At 37.7% G+C, this 19441-nt stretch overlaps 4 protein-coding genes across 6 annotated transcripts; 1 reads left to right on the top strand and 3 right to left on the bottom strand.

Moving 5' to 3' along the window:
* Positions 1-1465: 1465 nt before the first annotated feature.
* LOC21397037 (peptide chain release factor 1) lies at positions 1466-5429 on the bottom strand. The gene is made up of 11 exons (XM_010093117.2): positions 5187-5429; positions 4714-4817; positions 4254-4352; positions 3256-3439; positions 3113-3161; positions 2940-3018; positions 2669-2743; positions 2517-2594; positions 2230-2388; positions 1974-2069; positions 1466-1887 (listed from the first exon to the last, which is right to left on the bottom strand). Exons 1-11 carry the CDS (start codon positions 5335-5337, stop codon positions 1693-1695), a joined length of 1269 nt encoding a protein of 422 aa, XP_010091419.1. The 5' UTR covers positions 5338-5429; the 3' UTR covers positions 1466-1692.
* An 818-nt stretch (positions 5430-6247) lies between these two features.
* Positions 6248-8241, bottom strand: LOC21397036 (pectinesterase). Its single transcript, XM_010093116.2, has 2 exons — positions 7078-8241; positions 6248-6967 (listed from the first exon to the last, which is right to left on the bottom strand). The coding sequence occupies exons 1-2, from the start codon at positions 8093-8095 to the stop codon at positions 6273-6275; spliced, it is 1713 nt and encodes a 570-aa protein (XP_010091418.1). The 5' UTR covers positions 8096-8241; the 3' UTR covers positions 6248-6272.
* Positions 8242-10653: 2412 nt separating this feature from the next.
* LOC21397035 lies at positions 10654-12950 on the top strand. 2 transcript variants are annotated; one of them, XM_024162416.1, is made up of 6 exons: positions 10654-10778; positions 11074-11169; positions 11599-11629; positions 12135-12161; positions 12254-12402; positions 12513-12950. In XM_024162416.1, the coding sequence occupies exons 1-5, from the start codon at positions 10713-10715 to the stop codon at positions 12391-12393; spliced, it is 360 nt and encodes a 119-aa protein (XP_024018184.1). In that variant the 5' UTR covers positions 10654-10712; the 3' UTR covers positions 12394-12402; positions 12513-12950. The 2 variants fall into 2 exon arrangements, with proteins under 2 accessions (XP_024018184.1, XP_024018183.1); XM_024162415.1 differs by having other exon boundaries at positions 12267-12402; positions 12513-12887.
* Positions 12951-13649: 699 nt separating this feature from the next.
* Positions 13650-17759, bottom strand: LOC21397034. 2 transcript variants are annotated; one of them, XR_002901736.1, is made up of 4 exons: positions 17110-17759; positions 15196-16618; positions 14712-15065; positions 13650-13762 (listed from the first exon to the last, which is right to left on the bottom strand). XR_002901736.1 is itself a non-coding variant. In XM_024162385.1 (3 exons), the coding sequence occupies exons 1-3, from the start codon at positions 17423-17425 to the stop codon at positions 14879-14881; spliced, it is 1926 nt and encodes a 641-aa protein (XP_024018153.1). In that variant the 5' UTR covers positions 17426-17759; the 3' UTR covers positions 13650-14878. The 2 variants fall into 2 exon arrangements, 1 of the variants encoding a protein (XP_024018153.1); XM_024162385.1 differs by having other exon boundaries at positions 13650-15065.
* Positions 17760-19441: the final 1682 nt, after the last annotated feature.

Genomic DNA, 19441 nt, shown 5'->3' with positions numbered 1-19441 from the left:
CGGGTTTTCATTGATAACCATTCTAGAAGCAATATCAAAATCACTTACGTCTCATGCTTGCAATGAAAGAAAGAGACTTGTGCGGTTTTAGATGGGATTAGATTACACTGACTGCCCCATTTTTTGCAAACGCCCACGGAATCACGACTTGAAGACTTTTAATCAGTAGGTGAAAAACAAGTCAACTGACCCAAACGAAGGGTAAACTAGAAGTAAAAACCAAGGAAATATGAATGAGAAGACTCAAAATTAAATAATTAACAACTAATTAACTTCCCTTTAAAAAAAATTAAATAATTGACAACTAATTAACTTCCCCTTAAAAAAATTAAATAATTAACAACTAATTTTATGATCCTGAAAGTGGCAAGGCAAATCGTATTTATCTTGAGGTGGTGGGTGCAAGACTAAGGGGTACCCTACTGAGGTGTTTCTTACAGGAGGAGGAGGGTTCTTCTTAGGAAGTAGAGACTTGTAGACTTTTTATTATATATGCTTAATCTGTCTCCTTCAGTCCAGACAGGACTGGACCCCAAGAGGATTTGAACTAAATCTTTCCGCTTCAAAATTATTAGTATTAAGTCTCATCACACCTTGAGAGCAGCATGATCATGCAGTTCTCAATTTTTCTTTCATTTTAACCATCAAATTCACAGACATGCCCTCTTACTACTATAATTGTATTCCTAATCCTTGAGTATAAAAGTGAAGATTAATTCCCTCGTCCAATTCTTCGCGGTAAAAAGATTTGACGTTTTGTAGGTGATTTTGAATCTTTTACGAAACGAGTCTTAAAATCCGTCCAATAATCCCCCCTAATTCCATCATTCTTTCTACTTTTTCAACCTCACAACTGATTTGGAGCTAAAAAGTCCGCAGCTAAGCTGACAAACAAGGAAAGCCGGCTAATCCTGTCCCCCCACCTTAATCTTATTTATTATCCTTGTTTTAAGAGGATCTAGTTAATCATCATTCCGTTGCTCTTCATTTGTTTTTATTGGCAAATAATTCATCATCCACTTGATCATGTGGGGCATAACCGCCTTTATTTTGGATGAGGACAATCATTTGTGGCAAAATGGCGACTGTTCATGCCAACTTGCCAATGCTTTAGACCCTTTCTACTTTCTTCTTACTTGTTCCACAATTGAAGAATGCAATTCCTCGGAAATTCCTCTCAATTAAATTTGCTGATATTGTTGAATGGAACGCAGCCCGTGAAAGCTCCGATGTCCAACCTAAAACTGCAAACTCGAGTCCAGTCATTGTCACCGGCAAGTACCACATTCACAACTTGTTCCTGCTTTCAGCTATAGACATTTCAGGAGTCATTCTAGCCCCCCTTCTCACTCTGTAACACTACGCTTGCCAAGCATGAAACAAAGAAAACCCACTACGCTAAGCAGAAATAACCAAGTAGATCGGCATCCACAAACATACAAATAAGATACAAACAAATCCCGTAGTTGTATAGTATAATATCACTATGACCTCTCTCTCTCAACGCAAAATCCATAGTTTATTGGCATTCTAGTCACTTATAGTTCCTTACGGGGGAAAAAGGAACAATGATCCATAAATAGTACTGAGCAAAACTATTAGGCATATGCCAGCTAAACAATGATAAACATTTAGAGGGGGAGAAAAGACCTCCCTTATCGCCAACCTCGGTAGAATTGCAATCCAGTAGTTTCATTGGGAAGAACTGAAACAAGCAATTGCATCCATTTCCTGCTGCAATAGAAGAGCATCAAGAAAGACATCTAGACTTTCTCCTTGCATTACATCATCTATTGCATGACAAGTAATGCCAACACGGTGATCAGTGATGCGCCCTTGAGGAAAGTTGTATGTGCGAACTCGTTCGGATCTGTCACCACTACCTATCTGTTCAAAGTGATGAGGCCGAAGTCAATTTAACAAATCACAAAACAACGAATAACTATCATTCATCATCTCTGCTGTATGTGTACCTGCTCTGATCGAAGTTTTGATCTTTTGCTATGAATTCTAGATCTCTCCATTTCATATAGCTTCGCACGCAGTACCTTAAGTGCCTTGGCCTTGTTCTGCAAAAGAATTGAGAAATTGCATAATCACAATAGAAGAACAAGGAAATGAGACGGAAGAGAAGTGAGAGACCAAATAAAGTGACATTATGTATCGTGATCAGACTCAACACCATGCAATCGAACAAAAATCAGTTGCAAAGTTCGAAGCAGCATCTACCATGTGTTGGGATCGTTCATCTTGTATGGCCACAACCATCCCAGACGGTATATGAGTTATTCTTACAGCACTGTTGGTTGTATTTGCATGCTGACCTCCTGCACCACCGGATCTATAGGTATCAATTTTTAGGTCTTCATTTCTCAGCTGGACATCTACCTGCACAAGTCCCAAGATGCATAATAAATAGAACAGAGAAAGTAGTAGTACATTATCATATAACCAGTCTCGATGGCATACATAAAGTGCAGAACTATTCAAGCAGTAATGGCCAGAGAAAAGAGCACCTCATCAGCCTGAGGGAGAATGGCGACAGAAACAGCACTTGTATGAATCCGTCCAGCCTTCTCTGTCACAGGAATTCTCTGAGAAAAGAAAAATGGTCAGTTATTTAGGGCGACATTCATAACTCTGCTAGCTAGACTGGTGGGGATCAAACCTGAACTCTGTGAATTCCCTTCTCAAATTTAAGTTTGCCGTAAACATCAGCCCCTGAGATTGCTGCACTAGCTTCCTGATATCAAGAGTTAACAAATCAAAAACTTTTTACCAAGTTAAAAAAGAAGGTTTCATTTGGAATATCTAAAACTTAAACCAACACTACACACTATCTGCAGGTGGTGAAACCTATAAAAGATCAAATAGTAATTGCCCAAGAATCAAGATTGCTCCCAAAAGGTCAATTTGGTCTTTATAATTCGAAAACACACCTTATATCCTCTAAGATCGGATTCTGTTAGATCTACCACTTCAAACTTCCATCCTTTCTTCTGCGAGTACTTCTCATACCTGTTGAAATTTAGCGTTTGAGAGTCTGAAATGAGAATATTATAAATACCTTTACCACTAATAATGCTTTGCTTACCATCTAGCACTAACTTACATTTTGAATATATCCATTGCAAACAAAGAAGCCTCTTCCCCTCCAGTTCCTGCATAAACTTTATCGTCAATTGAATGAAAAGCAAGAGTATACATATAAATGGTGCCTTCATTGAGATGTCCATTTCATCAGGTATCATTTACCTGCTCTCACCTCCAAAATGCAGTCCCTCTCATCAGCATCATCCTTAGGAAGCAGAGACTTCAGCAACAAATTCTGCAGTCTTTTCTCCTCCACCATAGCTTCACCCAATTCCTCTGTTGCCATACTAACCATGTCTTTATCTTCAGAACAGTCAACCCTCAGTGACTTCAAACCATTGATCTCCTGCAAAGAGAAAAAAGAGACACCAGAATACATCCTTCAGCATTAACCAATGAAGAGAAGCAATGGAAGCATGCAATTAATGAATTATCTAACAGATGCAAGGTATAAATTTTTAATAGTTTATACTGACTAATCACAATCCAAGAGTACCTTGAGCTGAAACTCCGTAAGGAGAAACAAGAAATGTGTTATTTACGTGCTTCGCCTAATAATAACAGAACAAAGTGTGGAAAAAAGATTCAATCAACAGCCTAATACCGGCAGTCTCATTTAGGAACTTGTTGGCTACAATTTAAAAAGGAATGCAGTTGGATATAACATTATAGCTGTTAAACCCGTCTTTAGACTTTTTACATCAAAATAAAAAATTGATGGATTGAGATTGGTATGAATTTACAACTCTTTTTTTTTTTCACAATGCTAGTTGTTCCCAGTATTTGAGCCTGGTGTCTCCCCTTTAACCCACTCCACTTTTGGTATGAATATACCACAAATTCAACCTTTTTTCTGTCAATATAGGTTCTATCAGGATCCTTATAGCGTCTTTTTCCACAATTCTGGCCATTCATCTTTACAAAATTTGAACATATTTTATTCATTCGTTAAAAAGTATTTCTAATAAACTAAAAATTTTGAGGATAAAATAAGAAATGTCACATGTGGTTGATCATATAATCGCAGTTATATTGATTTTTTTCACAACTCTCAATATCTGAAGCAGCTACATATGCATTCACATGAGCCAAAGAAAAACTATATATTACACACACACACACACATATGCATCCAAAATAAACGTCGAGGAATTAATTACCTTCTGCTTAGACCTTAACTCAGAAATGAGGTCCGCAGAAGACTTGAGTTTCCGAAGCTCCTTGTTAGCTCTTGCGTACTCTGCGGGTGAGGCTTCCGGCTGTCTTCAATCAACACAGAAAAACAAACTCAATCACCATTCAACGTTAACAACTAAAAGACACAAGTTAAAACACAACATCACAATACCAAAAAAAAACAAAAAAAACAGGAAGGAATATTGTAGAAAAGGGACAAGAAAGATACCCAAAATTTCTTCCACAAATCATCAATGAGACCACAAGAAGCTCAGAGAGTAGAAATACTAGAAACTAATAATTTTTATTTCTCATTTAATAATTGGAGTCAATTCTTGCTGTTTTAGAAATTTAGAGACAACTTGGCTGTGAAAGTGCCAAACCATAAGAAATTAGAAGGCGTAAGTGCTAAAAACACAAACGAAAAAATCGATATATACAGACCTGGTTTACAAGATTTTGCAGAAAAGCAGTCCTGTACTCGATAGCAGTAAGTCTCTGTTCCATTATCCTAATGATTTCTGGTGACAACTGAGGTTGCAATTCTCCTAATAATCGCAAATGATCTCATAAGCAAACCATAATTCTCAGAATCATCTCATAAGCAAACCATAATTCTCAGAATCATTAAAGGCAAAAAAAAAAAGGGTACGGGCTTTCGAAACAAAATCGATCCTTTTCAACTTCACCTCCAAAAAGAGAGGAGAAGAATAAGAAGAAGCTGGGTTTCAGAAGCATTGCAATGTAGAAGAAGAAGAAGAAGGAGAAGAAGAAGAAGAAGAAGAAGAAGAAGAAGAAGAAGGAAACGCACCGATTGAGGAATAAGAACGAATAATCAGGAGAGAGAAGAAGAAGGAAACGCACCGATTGAGGAATAAGAACGAATAATCAGGAGAGAGAAGAAGAAGGAAACGCACCGATTGAGGAATAAGAACGAATAATCAGGAGAGAGGAGGTGGGTGTGGCGGCTGCGGATGGTGGGGCGACGGAGATTCCCTGAGTGAGAACATTGGTAATGGTAGGGACGCATTGAAGTCGTTTAAGATTACACCATAGATGCCTCCTCATCGTCCTCTTCGAACAAATGCAGAAGAAGAAGAAGAAGAAGAAGAAGAAACCAACCTACGCTAACGCTATACAACCCAAACGACAGTAACAATAGCCCCCAATTCTGTATCTTACAAAGAAATGCACAAAAATGATGTCGTATCGTAATTGTGAGAGATCGAGAGAGAGAGCGAGTGGGGCAGGAGGGAAAAATACCGGCGGATCTCCTAAAAACGCCCGTTGGGCCAAAATACGACAGATCACAGCCTACGCGTTTTCGGAGATTTGCCTGGCCCAAATCACAATCCCTTTATCATCATCATCTTCTTCTTTTTTTTTTTTCCATTTTTTGGAGTGCTTCATCATCTTCTTTTGCATATAAATTAAAAGGAAAAATTACGCCTATATTATATTTATCTATTTAATATGTTATGTTCTTCTGAAAATCAGCATTATATATATATAAGTTCTATCATAGGATCTTAATTTAAATAGAGTGAGAGGGGGAGTAAATGAACAAGAAAATGGCAATTTGATAAAATAAGTGGGATGGACTGAATTTTTAACACAAGCATTATACAAACATAAATAAATGTATAATATATATAGACAGAGAGAGAGAGTTGGAATTAATACAGATGGTTTGAGTTTGAGCAAGGACTTTATAAGTATCAAAATTCAACATCAAAATAAAAATTACAAACAAATTAAACCACCACCACACCATATATCCTCATCAAGATACGTTCTCATCACCAACGTTATGTTAATCATTACATATAAAAAGAAAAGATACAACAAAAGAGTAATAAGAAGAAACCCTCTGTCTTAATTACTTCTTTCGACTCACCCAACAATCCATCGATCAATCAGTACTCCTTCAAATGAATGAATATTCTCATCATGATCATGATCATAACAAGATCATCTTCTGATCATCACGATCGCGATCACGATCACCACTTGAAACTCGGGAGGAAGGGAGCTCCGGTGGCGGGCAACCACCTCTGTCCCTCAAGGAACTGGCCCACCGTGAACTGTTGGGCCTCATGTCGGCCAATGACGTGGTAGCCTCTCCAGTGGACCCTCCGGTTGGTCCTGGCGCCGGGCCCACGGTTGGCGTACTCGGCGTAATAGAGAGTGTCTAGGGCAAAGTTACCGGCCCAAGGGAACCAACCGGCGGGCTGGATAAAGTCGGCCAAAGTGGACTCCATGATGACAGTCCTGGAGAACTCCTTCCATGGGCGGCCCAAGTAGGTTGGGATCTTGAACCTGTCAGCGAAGAGCTTCTGCTCTGGGACGATCCTGCAGTTGTGGATGACGATACCCGTGGGCTGGTGTCTCTCCTTCCTGCCCTGGGCGGTCACGGCGTTGAGCTGGTTGTCCATTGGCCTCCTCACGATCAGTAGAGAATTCTGGATCACCACTGTGGCGTCACCGAATATGAAGTCGATTGTACCCGAGATGACACAGTTGCGGTAGAATTGCCGACCCGCCTGCACGTACAATGTGTCCTGGTAGCCGTCCATTCTGCAGTTGAAGAAAGCCGACATCTCCGATTGCACTCGCAACGCCACCGCTTGGTGTCCCTCTGGTCCCGCCGTGTTCTGGAATCCCATTCCCTTGCACACGAATCCCGCTCCGATAACAGCTGCAATGATGTACGCATGTATATATATCCAAGTTGTTAGTTAATTAATTACCAATTCATCTCAAGAATTTACGTGGATTATGTATTATATCTAAAGTAGTACTACTTACAGAAGGAAGCGGTTCTAAAGGTGGAGAAGCCACCGGTGTAGCTCTTTCTACCGGTAACGATGGTCTTTCTGGGACCGTCTCCGTACATGAAGATGTTGACCATGTTCTTCTCGACGGTGATGTACTCATTGTAAACTCCGGCCTTGACATAGATGATGTATCTCCCAACGTGGTTCTTAGGGTAGGCGGCGAGGGCGGCGGCGATGGTCTTGAACTGGCCGCTTCCATCCTTGGCAACGACGGCATGGGGTTTAATTCTCCCATTGCCATGCAAAGCCATGAGCTTCCTGTCCGAAGCGGAGAACCACGTCGGAAGCCCATCGTTTCCGATCACCGTGTCGCTCAGAAGACGGCGTCCGTTGAGTGCCTTAGGGTTCAGTTTCAACCCGAAAGCCGAAAGGATCTCAGAGATGGTGGAAACAATGGCCAAGGCGTTGTCGGTGAGGGCGGTGGCGTTTTGGAGAGTGCCCTTCAATTGGCCTTGGAACTTGGGCTCCTCAACTCCGTCAATGCAGGTCTCGGCGTAGGAAATGACGGAGCTGAGCCAGCTCCTGAGCTCGGCGGAGCGGTCTTTGATGGTGTGCATGTCACTGTCACCGACCATGGAGAAGGAGGCCTGGAGCTGACCAATGGCAAGGCTCAACAAGTCGTTGCAATCCTCAAGGGCCATCTTCAGCCGAGTGGAATTGTTGTTGTTGGCCTCAACCAACAATGACTCCGACAAGTTGAGGGACTTGCTGACCTGATCAACAGTGGCTTGCACGGCGGCCTTGATAATGTCCTTGTAATCGGCGGTGACGTTGTGGGAGAGAGGGCTTAGGGTTTGCTCGCAGGCCGTCTTGTAGTCTGTGTTCGAACACACCGATTCGACCATGCTCTTCGATGTCGACGGCGCGGCGACTGATCCTTCATGCTTTCCATTACCATGGTTGTTGACCACCACAACCACCGCCAAAGCCACTCCCACCAACAGAAGTACCGATACCACCGATACTACTACTTTCCCAACTATATTCATTTTTTTTATCTGTTTTTCTTTTTATATTTTTTTTCTCTCTCTCCCTCCGACCGCTTTTCCCGACGAGGCACGACGTGGGTCGGAGAGAAAAAGTTATGAAGAAATCTTAGATGATGGAGGGAGGGAGAGATGGACAGAGAGTTTTAGGACCTCTCTTTTCTAATTATAATTTAATTTAATGATCTGAAGCTTTGCATGCATGGCGTTTTTTTTATATAGAGCTAGGATTTTCTTAAATTAGGGTGTATATTTTGCATTGCTGGTTTAAGGGTAGGCAACTGCCTAAGCTCCTTAAATAAAGGCCTCCTCATTATTATTAGAAAATCTTTAACTAATTACTTTTACACCTTAGGGTCCCCTTATTAATCGGAAACCTTTTAACTAATTCCCTTCCTTCACACCTTAAAACTAATTACGTACCTTTACGACTCAGTATCTTGAAGCAGTTTATCGTATTGATTTGTTTTTAGTTTTTAAGAAATAAAGACATATAACCTATCCTACATATCCTTTTTTTTAAGGTAAAATACAACGTCTATACTCTAGAAATTGAATAACAATTAACAAAGCTCGCGTATGCAGTGAATGAAAACAAATATGATCATAATCCTCACCCCACTCAAAAAAAATAACAGTCCTTGAACCCCAGAACAAGAGTATTAAGATGTCATAGCATGAAATAGTAGGGTCCTGCTTTGGTGCACTTCACCTTTGATCTCTCGTAGTCCTTCTTGCTCACTTGAACAACCGAGTCTCCGACATTAATTCCCCACAAGATTAATGTTCGCCGTACGTTGGAATCAGTCTTGCCAAGAGAAGAAAGACGGTAATAGAAGAAGAAGAATAAGAAGAGATGGAGAGAGAGTTTGTAAAGCAAAACAAACTCTTGCTTTAAAAGGAACTTTTGGCTTTAAAGCAAAACATGTAAGTAAGAAGGAGATCAATGAAATAAATCTTTCAAATACAATGGAGCACTTTGTAGTTTTGAAAAATAAAATGACAAATTGTAATAAAATAATTATTTTTTAGGGAAAATTTGTAAATAAAAAAAAATAAATTATGAGCTATATTTGTATAATTACTTCTGAAAAATACATAACATCCAAAAAAAACCAAAAAGAAAACATAAACTTTTGTGTCTTTGTAAGAAAATATTTTTGAATTAAAAGGACAAGATTGTCGTTTTATCTATCAAAACGAGTTCGCAATACCTAGATAATAAAAGTTACCATTTTTTTTTTTTTAAATATAGAGAGTAGCGAAATAGCATTATATATATAATGCATTCCAAAGATTGGCAACATTATCACCGATGACGGGAGCCAAGATCTTTCTTCAAGAAGGCGGAGTGACATAAAATGCTAAGCTTAAATTATAATGCACTATGTTTTTTTTTTTTTTTTTTAAAAAAAATTCTCTTTTTACCTGTATTTTTGTCTTTTTATCTTGTAAAAATTTTACGGTCCGTTTGGTTCATGAATTAGAACCATGTGATTAGAACTATTTTTAATTTACGTGTATTTTTTGTGAGAGAAAATACTGTAGCGAACCACGAATCATGATTCGAATCAAGGAACGAATTCCTTTACCAAACAGGCTCGAGTCCCGATAAATATAAGATTCCACATAGCAGTATAGATGATTTTTTTAGTTATTTGGGATTCTTGAAATATGAGTATATTAATAAGTCAAAACTTGGGGTGTAACTAAAAATCTTAAACAATTCTCTTGTATTGCAATTTCAAAATTTTCAGGGCGCAGCAAATAGTGGTAGAAAAGGTTTTGGAAAAAATAATTGGGCACTTTACAGGAACAAGTTTTAAGCTTGAATTGACATATGTAAAAAAATATAAACTATTATAGAAAATGTCACAGTTAAAGATATTTAAAAATCATAAAATCTATAAAAAATTATAAATATATACATGAAAAATGACAAAAACTCTTACAAATTTCAAAGATACTGAATCAAATACATAAAAATACAAGTATAATTTTACTCAGTACATAAAAACTTTAATGATGTCATAGTAGTATATTTTGTAATAGTTTTAGTACTCATAACAAAAATCAATCCAATCTTAAAAATTATGGCGTATTGTCTAAATATCTCTAAAATTAAAAGGAGCTATATGGCGGCTTAAGAGGTTGTCTTGATTATGACACGGTTCTTCATACAGTAAAGTTAAATATAATAAAATTTTTTAGATACTGTAAAATAGTAAAATTTGAAATTTATAGTAAAATTTGAAATTATTAAAATGGTTATATAATTATAAAATTACAAAATGTGACATTGTTATGACTTATGATGATTATTACGTAATTTTTAATATATTTATAATCTTTTGGAATTTTTGTTAAATTTTAATTTAATGGGTTAAATTTTGCCAAGTTGTCTAATTCTGATAATACTTATAATTAAGCAATAAAGTCAAAACTAATAATATTTCTACCCTTCCCCCCCAAAAAAAAAAAAAGTTTATTTTTTGTTTAGTTTCACTTCTGACGAAATAGATATTTCAACGCCCCTAATTTATTCTGAAACCGTGTATTTAGTCAGAACAGAAAAACACGAAAAAGAAAAAAACAGAAGAAAAGAAAAGAAGAGAAAAATATGAAGGGTGATGAAGCCAAGCTTTTGCTCGGATTCGCTCCCAATTCTCGGCCTAGTCCTTCTCAGGTATCTATTATCGATTGTTCCAATTCTAAATTAACTTTAAGCGACCATAATTTCAATCTTCTGACTGATACCAATATCTGAGAATAGATGATGTTGAATGTTCTCTCATCTTTTGAGAATAGAATAGATGATGCTTTTTTATCTTTCAGCTGACCCAGTTCTCAATTTTAGTTTAGCTGATGCTAAAATGGGATGATGTTGAATACTTTGTCAGTTTTGGCAGTTCTTTTATGCTTCATCTTCTCTCTCTCTCCCTCCTAAATAGTAATTTAATTGAGAAGGTGTCAAACTGTAGGTGAAAGCAGCTTACAAAAGAAAGGTATGGGAGTGTCATCCTGACCTCTTCCCAGCTCGTCATAAAAAGCCTCTTGCAGAGTCTAACTTCAAACTGGTATACATAAATCATTTTGCTATTTATCCAAGTATTCTTAATTATATTTTCGTTTTCACTATTTAAAACATAAGAGCAATGCTTTAGCGTTTATAACTAGTAATTTAGCGTTTATAACTAGTAATTTAAAGATTTGATCCCACAGTTGTGATAGCTGAAAATTGTTTTGGTTTATTGTTTTTGGATTATATGTTGTTGATTTGAGGTAATAAGAGGTTCAGTTGCCTTGACTAAACAGTAAACACAATCAAGATGAAACTTTTATGTTGTTTTGTTATTCAGATGAAAGTGTATGGACTTCACATTTTTCAATAAAAGCGAAAGGAAAGGATCTTTTTAGATTAGTTCGTGGTGTATGTTTCACATTATGTTTGAATTCTCTTTGTGATCGTGGAATGGTTCTCACCTCGAGAAATAAATTTACTGCAGATATCAGAAGCTCACACTTTCCTTCTTTCGGGTAAATTCTCTGCTCTCCTCATATTTTGGTGGATATCAATTTGTTTCTGAGTCCCTAATTATCACACTCTGTTCGATATCGTCATGGAATTCCGTTTCTCTGTTACTTTTTAAGTTTGAATTTTTATTTAATTGTGTTACTTTTGTGTTACTTCTGAGTCCCTAATTATCACACTGCTCTCCTCTAAGTCACTATTTTCAACTTATCTTGCCTTCATTTTCTCTCGTATGTATTTTATGGTTGTGCGTTTGCCACAGACCGTCATGGTAGTTATTTAGGGACCCGTTAAGTTTTTAATGAATCTATGAGCATATAAAATCTTCGCAAAGTTCACATTTCAGTTAATCTGTTAGGCTTTGAGTTTGCAAACCGTGATATGAATGATAATCACATTGCTAGAAGGACTATCATGTAGAACTTCTCGATTGTGATTACATAACAGAAATAACTGCGACTGCAGCTAAGAGATCATAAGATTTTGATGTGTCAACTAAATTTTTTGCAGGTGGGAATGGTGAATATTTAAGTTCAGGTAATTACTTCCTAAATAAAGATTGCTTGAGATACTTTTTCCTTCATCGGAAAAAAAGAGGCTAATATGCTTTATGCTTCTTTGAAAAACATGTGTCTTGATTAGCAACATATTCGCGAGTTGTGAAAACGGGAGTTCCAAGGGCACAAGGGGGAAGTTACAGAAATCACGCTTTGATTCAAATGCCCTTCCTATTTCTTGTTCTGGGAACAGTTGCACTCGGAGGGTTTAATGCTTCCAGGTGATTGCTTATCAACTCCCCAATGTTATCATCTTCTTTTCCTTTTTACAGAATGTTGAATTGTTGTTGACCTGTTTGTTTTTTGTCAATTATCTCTTCTTGCTTGCCAGAGCTTACAAGAAGCAAAAAGAGGCATACCCTTCTCACAATCCCTTTCTTCCTTGATTTGGTCCTGTGACTGGTACCAAAGCGGATGCTCATTTAATGTTGGTGAATAGAAATGCTTCAAGAAATTAGTTTCCTGGTAACGAGTTTACTAGCGACGACATAAAATTCGCCGCTGAAGACTCTTTAACAGCAATACTAATGTCATCAATAAATACAACCCATAATTTAAAGGCAGTTAATATCTCTTATTTCTTTCTTGTTTCTTTGTTCTTTTGAGTTGAATTCGTTGCACATATTTGCACATTTTGATTGCTAACTTTTTGCCTGTATGTTGTAATGGTGCTCTCCTCTATATACGATTCTCTATTTCATTTTAAATCAATATTCTTGTTTTGTCTCTATTCTGTTTTTCTTCCATTTCTTGTCAGCGGATGCTTTTCACGGGTTCTTTACTCTATTGCATGGAGTAACAATAGCTCCAGTGTTTTCCGCTTTATTTTCATGCATTTTCTTTGCTTTTTAATTTTATTATCAGTTTAAAGTTTGGTGTTTTTTTTTTTTAAAAAAAAAAATTTAAATGTGATGAAAATGAATACTTGTAATTGTCCTTGGACAACAGCGTTACTACTACGGGACTAGGATAAAACAATTAGATTTAGCACAATAACACTGTGTTGGTCGAACGACATATCGTTCATCCTTTGAAACTGGCAAGTGAACAATCAATTAGATCGAAGTGGTTTATATACACATGCTATGAACGACTGCTATATGAAGACGGCACCAACGTAAGTGTGATATTACTATTGCTAATAAACCATACATATTAGGTAAAAGATTACTCTTCTAAAAATAATCCTCTCGACCAAATTTCAAATTCCTCCTTTATCCAAAGATTAGTAGCATTGAAGAAATGGCGCACTCTAGCCGTGTGCTCGCGGCAAAGAGCGGCGGCATATGATCACTCAACAATTTTAAGAGGCATCTTAGACAACAGCTTCCTTCTTTCATCTGCCCACATATCGACAGACATTAACATACCATAGCGCTGCTTTAGAGGGGCGGGGCTACAGTCGCGGAAAGAGGGAGGAAAAAAAAAAAGAAAAAAGAAAACAACAACACTACTACTCAATCACACGTGCAATAACAGAATCATAAAATTCGATATACCATGCCACTTCTTCAGAAGGTCCAAATTCAAATCCAAATTCGATTCCAGCCGAACTTGATTTCAACATAAGAAACAAAAGGCCTGCGAGGGTCCAGTCCAACAAAAACTATGATTACAACCATAATTATACAGGACAGCATATAGAAAAACACAAAACGCTTTAAAGGTATATTCTAATTACTATTAGCAATTGCTGCAGGTCTCATAGTCCCGGGTCCAAACCAACCTGCACTCGCAAATAACAACTTATTCAAGGATGAAATGAGTTGAGATGAGATTTAAGTTGTAACCAATTTTTCTCCCTGCGTTCTAGTCCTCTTTTCTCCCATCCAGAAGATTGGTGAAAGCAGTTTCCAAATTGAAAGCGTAACAACGCCCCCTGATACTAAGAATTGTAGGCATACCTCCCGCCACGTACTCACAGAATGCGACTCCACTACCGTACGCCATAAAACCCAAAAAAAAAAAAAAAAAAAAAAAAGACTCCAACATAAGAGTAAAACATGAATTCATGTTTACTTTTAGTTGCTTCCCAACAATTAACTATCTTCTTCAAGCCCTACGTAGAAACAATGGCCAACTTGGAATGGAGCTCTTCCACTAAGTCTCATATCCCTTAGTGCAAACTAGCTTCAGAAACTTTCGTCTCAATTTCCAGTAAACAGACATGTCCGCAGAACATACCGCATAATACCAGATTCAGGTGCAACTTTACCACAGCTACATGCTTGCCAAGACATATATGCTGAGACTTTCTGATGCAGGTCCTTCTACTTTCTATGGTTTAAATGGGCTACAGATAGGCCACAACATTCGACCAATGGAACTTGTAATGGGATAATTCCAGGTACTACGATTCTAAAAAAGGGTGGCTTCATGGCTGCATCTTTTCGGCAGCAACAAAAATGAGATTGTGCAATAGGTGACCACACCACAGTGGGGATTTTAAGTGTGTAGATACGTTACAAGTAACCTTGCAAATAAAAGGGGCAAAAAACGAAAGTACAAAATTAAACCTACTCCTACTTACTTGATTTACGATGTAAGAGTTGCCTTTACAGATATTCAGAAGCTGTCGTAATTCTTTCAAAGGTGATGATCCATAATTCTCGAGGTCCAAAAGAAGAAAAATGAAAAATGTTCTTGTAGCTGTAGCAAAATTTAATCCTCTTTTCCAATCACCAAACTGTTTTTCGGTCAAGCACCAGTTTCGGTACCTACATCAGGTTTGGTCTCCGCAAGGGTGATAGTAATCGGTTGCCATCCTGACTGGTGATGAGTGATCCATTTCTTCATGTTAATAATCATATTCAGGACCTGGAGTACTTCGCCCAAGGAAAGCTCTTCTAAGCATGATTTTTTTAGAACTAAAGCCGCTTCATATCTGAAAAGAAAATAAAGATTGCATTGATCTGTAATCAGAGCTCATTAATTCCAGGGACATGAAAGTCCTAACAATCTGAATAACATGGGTATCAAATGCCAACATAGTCATATTCTATAATTGCATTTACCTGCTTTGAGAAGCCAGCACTGCCAAACGTCCACTTGAGGAAGTCATGAAATTCTGTATCCTATCCCACATAGTTTTAGGGTACTGATTAAGATTGCCACCTATAGCATTTACACACTTCCATAATTTTTCATTTTTACCAACATATAACTGGACAGCACCTAAGTTCTGCTTCACTACCATATGTCGCTCAATCGCACAATCCAAGGCCTTCCTTACATCAGTATTGCGGTGCTTTGGATCCCCATATCGAATGCAATCAGTAATGTTCACCTCAGTAGGCATAATTTTTTCAACTTTCAGAGTGTTTAAGGCAAGTAAGATAACGCCAATTAGACCTTGAACATATTCTGAAGGTGGTGCACAGCCTTGGGTTCCCCAGACACCATTATTAGGAACATTGTTCGCAGCATTGGGGGTTGATTGCGGAGGCAAATATTCAGGACCACGAGGATACCTATTGTTCGTAGCATCATGATGAAATGCTTGTCCACTGTGGGAATTATGGCCTTTCAGAGGTCCATTAGAACTAGGTGGTAACAGTGACTCGGGAGGCCTTGGTTTGAACTCTTCTCCTGCTCGATGATGGAAATTTGGTGGATTTTGCACATAGTTGTATTCACCAATACTTAACTTACCGATATCAGGCACATTTGTAAGTGGAGCTGAAGAAAATCTAGGGCCATCGGGTCTAGGAGGAATTGGCCTAAAGCCATGATTGTGGGGATTAGGAGGAAACCTGTTATCAGGTCCGAAATTAGGTTGCATATGGAGGTTGTTTGGCCTCATAGGAGGGTAGTGATTAGGGGGATTGCTTATAACATTGTTCCCGTTACTGCCACTACCACCGAAGAATTCATGGGGTGCTTTCTTAAACTGCTTTGCATGTGTATGTTCCACTTGGAAAGGAAAATCATTAGTTTTATTTTGTTGTATTCCTACAGGCACATTTAAAGCCCTCGACATGATGGGCTGACTTTGAGTTTTCTTCAGGTTTTTCCCTTTATTCTTGGGATCACCAACCCTTCCAACATTATTAGGCTTTTGAATCCCCGATGGAAGACTTCCTTGGTAAGCCATAGGTTGGCTAATAGGGAACGGTTCAGGCACCAGGTATTGTGGTATTTCAGGGATAAAGGTTTGGTTACCATTAGCAAGCTGAGATGATTCACCAGTCGTAAGTGGTGATCCTCCAGCGGAGAGGCTTGTCCAAAGCCACACACTCTTTGCAGCAGCGATGAGAGCCGCAGAAGCTTTCTGCGGTTGCGCTAGAAGAATATTATATCTCCTCATTCGCAACTGATGAAGAGCATTTGAAAAATCTCTGTCGCCAGAAATGAGCAGATAATTCGCAGGTGCAGGGTTATCTACGGCCCAAAACAACATATCAACTAAGATTTTCTTGTCGCTCGCATCTTTCACACCTGTCCAAAACCTTAAACATGTCAGTGACACTCGGGAAAGGGGGAAAACACTCGTAAGAGATGATAAGATCGGAACAATCGACTTCTGCAAAAACCCACAGACCGTCACATCAAAAGTCTCTACTTTTTCATCACCTTTGTCTGTTTTCCGTTAAAAGCCCTAGAAAGGAAAAGATGAAATTGGCTGGGGAAATAGTACACGGAAAATTGAATAGAACGCCTATTAAACTATAATAAAGTAAGTAGAACAGAAAATTTAAGACAATTTCACGAACATGCGCATGTATTAAGAACCAAAAGAAAGACATTTCAAGATAGAGAGAGAGAGGATTACCAAGGGAGTTAGTGGGAAAAAAACCCTAGGAAGTAAATGATGAAATTGTGCGTACGAATAGTGCAAGGAAGATCAAATTGAATTGAAAACTGATTAAATTTAAGAGAAATTCAGAAACAAAAATAAATTTTTAGAGAGATGAGGGGGGGGAGACTACCGGCGGGGACGTGGTTAAGGCCGATGCCGGTGCTGGAGAGGGCTTGCTGGACGGAGGCGGGGATGCGATTGGTGTCGCCATAGGCGGAGATGGAGACGGGGCCATTGTAATTCATCTTGACGAGTGCGGAACTGATGTTCTGCGCGATGTTGTGGGGGTCGGAGCCCTTTGGGACCTGACAGTTCTCTATGTCCCACCACACCGACGTCTTCGCCCGCACATACTGCGCCTCCGCCTGTACCCCAAGCGGTCCACCGCCGCCGCCGCTGCTACTGCTGCTGCTGCTGCTGCTTCCGCCACTCACATCTCCACCCATCGCCGATCTCCGATTTCCTCGCTTTCTTCGTTAAATCTGATCGAAACCCTAAGAATTCTCTGCTTTCTTCTTTTTCTTTTTCGTCTTTTTCTTCTTAGCATCTACCAACGATCGATCTTATTCTCCCGGATTTCGGTTTCACCGTATTCTCTTCTCTTCTCTTCTTGTATATATGTATATATATATATATACATACACACACACATATATGGGAGATGCAAGAGGAGAGAGAATAGAAGAGTGGTGTCTACTGTGTCTCTTTCTTGAGAGATGAGACTTGTTTGGGCATTTCCTTTTGATGCCTTCTTCTTCTGCGAACGGCAATCGTTTTAAAGTACTACTTTGCTTTGCTTTGCTTTGCTTTGCTTAGTGTCGAGGAGATTCCACGGAGGGGCTCCGGTTAATGGACGATCTTGCCCCTGCAATCACGCGTTTGTCGCCTGGGACACGGGGACATTTTTTACTTCTAAGTACGACTGCTGATCGAGGGGTTGAAACTGCCAGTGTCAGTGAAAAACAGAATGGAATAGAAAAATACAATTATTAATTGCTTGTAGATCCTCAACTTATTTATAGTGTACAATTTAGATTTCGAATTTTTTTTACCTTCTTCGGTTAACTCTTTTTAACCGTTAAGATTTACATAAAATCACGTAAAAATTAAAAATACGTAAATAAAAAAATTTATCTTATTAATATATTAAGTGTACTAAAAAATTTTTTTTTTAATAAGTAGGATCAAAATTTAAAAATATGTTATAATTTTCTGATACGTTTAGCATGTTAGTAAATTAGATTTTTTCAACTATTAAATTTACATATTTTTTTTAATTTTTTACTTGATTTTATATAAATCTAACGAACAAAACACTTAATCTACCAATATATTAATATACCGAACAAAAAGTCCTTAATTTTAATTCAATAATTTATGGACGTCAATTGATTGACAGAAATGTTCAATTTTATACATATGTGAAATAAATATAATTTACAGATATTTAATCGTCCAAAGCTTCACAATATATACAAAATCATTATTTAGTTTCATTTAACCAATTAGAAATTAACTTGTAAAAAAATGTGAGATGATATTTTTTATAAAAATTTCTTAATAAAGAATTATGTGAGAATTTGTATAATATAAAATTGATATGAAAATATAGGTTGATAATTATTAATAGTAATATAGAGCATTATTCGTACGAATAAAAAAGAAAATCATACTTTAATATAGAATTCTCAAAATTTTCCATAGATAAAATATAAATAATATTGTAACACCCTCAAGAATTAATTAAGATTAATTAAGGTAATTGAGATTATTAGTGTGCCTAATCTGAATTATTAATTGAGTTTAATTAATAAATGTTTCTGACACGTGTGAGTTTAAATAGTTCCAAGATATTTAAATTATTCTCAGTAATTTATTTTAACCCAGAAGTGTGTATGGGCGCATTTCTGGACTGCTCTTTTAAAATATTGACACATGCCATTTTCTTTTTCTTTTCCTTTTCTTTTCTTTTCCTTTTTCCTTTTTCCTTTCCCGTGCACTCTCTCTCTCTCCTTCACTCTCACTCTCCCGCTCTCTCTCTCTCTCTCTCTCTCTCTCTCTCTCTCTCTCATTTGTGTCCTAAATCAAACGGATCTTGAACCAATAAAAGATTTCAAGAAGTTTTCAACGTCAAGAGAAGGATTCGAGGTAAGATTACTGAAAGAACCTCTCTTGAATCTCAAGTTTTTGAATTTCAAAACTTATTTTTGGTTCAAACCGGATTTTGATGGTTTTTTAGTAAAACTAGAGTAGAAATTGGAGATCTTGGGTTCTTTGGACTTGTCTTAGGACCTAGAACCCAGATCGGGGAGAACCCAAATTAGCTTCATTTGGGGACTTGAGATAGATGGATTAGCATTGGTAATCCTTGTTTTGAGATTGAAAACCCTTGGAATGATAATTTGAAACATTAAAATGGATTAGGGCACACTAATAGGAAATCTTGGTTGGAAATTGAGATT

Source organism: Morus notabilis, unplaced genomic scaffold (genome assembly GCF_000414095.1).
Source record: "Morus notabilis unplaced genomic scaffold, ASM41409v2 Scaffold498, whole genome shotgun sequence".
In the NCBI taxonomy this organism is placed as follows: domain Eukaryota; kingdom Viridiplantae; phylum Streptophyta; class Magnoliopsida; order Rosales; family Moraceae; genus Morus; species Morus notabilis.
This window is presented reverse-complemented; position numbering and strand designations above follow the sequence as displayed.

Bases quoted from the DNA above. Each gene is read 5' to 3' on its own strand.
- LOC21397034 (XM_024162385.1), bottom strand. From the start codon at position 17,425: ATGGGTGGAGATGTGAGTGGCGGAAGCAGCAGCAGCAGCAGCAGTAGC. The intron at 16,619-17,109 runs GTAGTCTCCCCC...GGTTTTGGACAG, and splicing joins CCTTAACCACGTCCCCGCCG to GTGTGAAAGATGCGAGCGAC. The intron at 15,066-15,195 runs GTAAATGCAATT...TTTTCTTTTCAG, and splicing joins GTGCTGGCTTCTCAAAGCAG to ATATGAAGCGGCTTTAGTTC.
- LOC21397037 (XM_010093117.2), bottom strand. From the start codon at position 5,337: ATGAGGAGGCATCTATGGTGTAATCTTAAACGACTTCAATGCGTCCCT. The intron at 4,818-5,186 runs GTGCGTTTCCTT...TGCGATTATTAG, and splicing joins TCGTTCTTATTCCTCAATCG to GAGAATTGCAACCTCAGTTG. The intron at 3,440-4,253 runs GTAATTAATTCC...TTCTCTTTGCAG, and splicing joins AGTTAAGGTCTAAGCAGAAG to GAGATCAATGGTTTGAAGTC.
- LOC21397035 (XM_024162415.1), top strand. From the start codon at position 10,713: ATGAAGGGTGATGAAGCCAAGCTTTTGCTCGGATTCGCTCCCAATTCT. The intron at 11,170-11,598 runs GTATACATAAAT...AATTTACTGCAG, and splicing joins CAGAGTCTAACTTCAAACTG to ATATCAGAAGCTCACACTTT. The intron at 12,403-12,512 runs GTGATTGCTTAT...CTTGCTTGCCAG, and splicing joins GGAGGGTTTAATGCTTCCAG to AGCTTACAAGAAGCAAAAAG.
- LOC21397036 (XM_010093116.2), bottom strand. From the start codon at position 8,095: ATGAATATAGTTGGGAAAGTAGTAGTATCGGTGGTATCGGTACTTCTG. The intron at 6,968-7,077 runs GTAAGTAGTACT...ACATCATTGCAG, and splicing joins CTTTAGAACCGCTTCCTTCT to CTGTTATCGGAGCGGGATTC.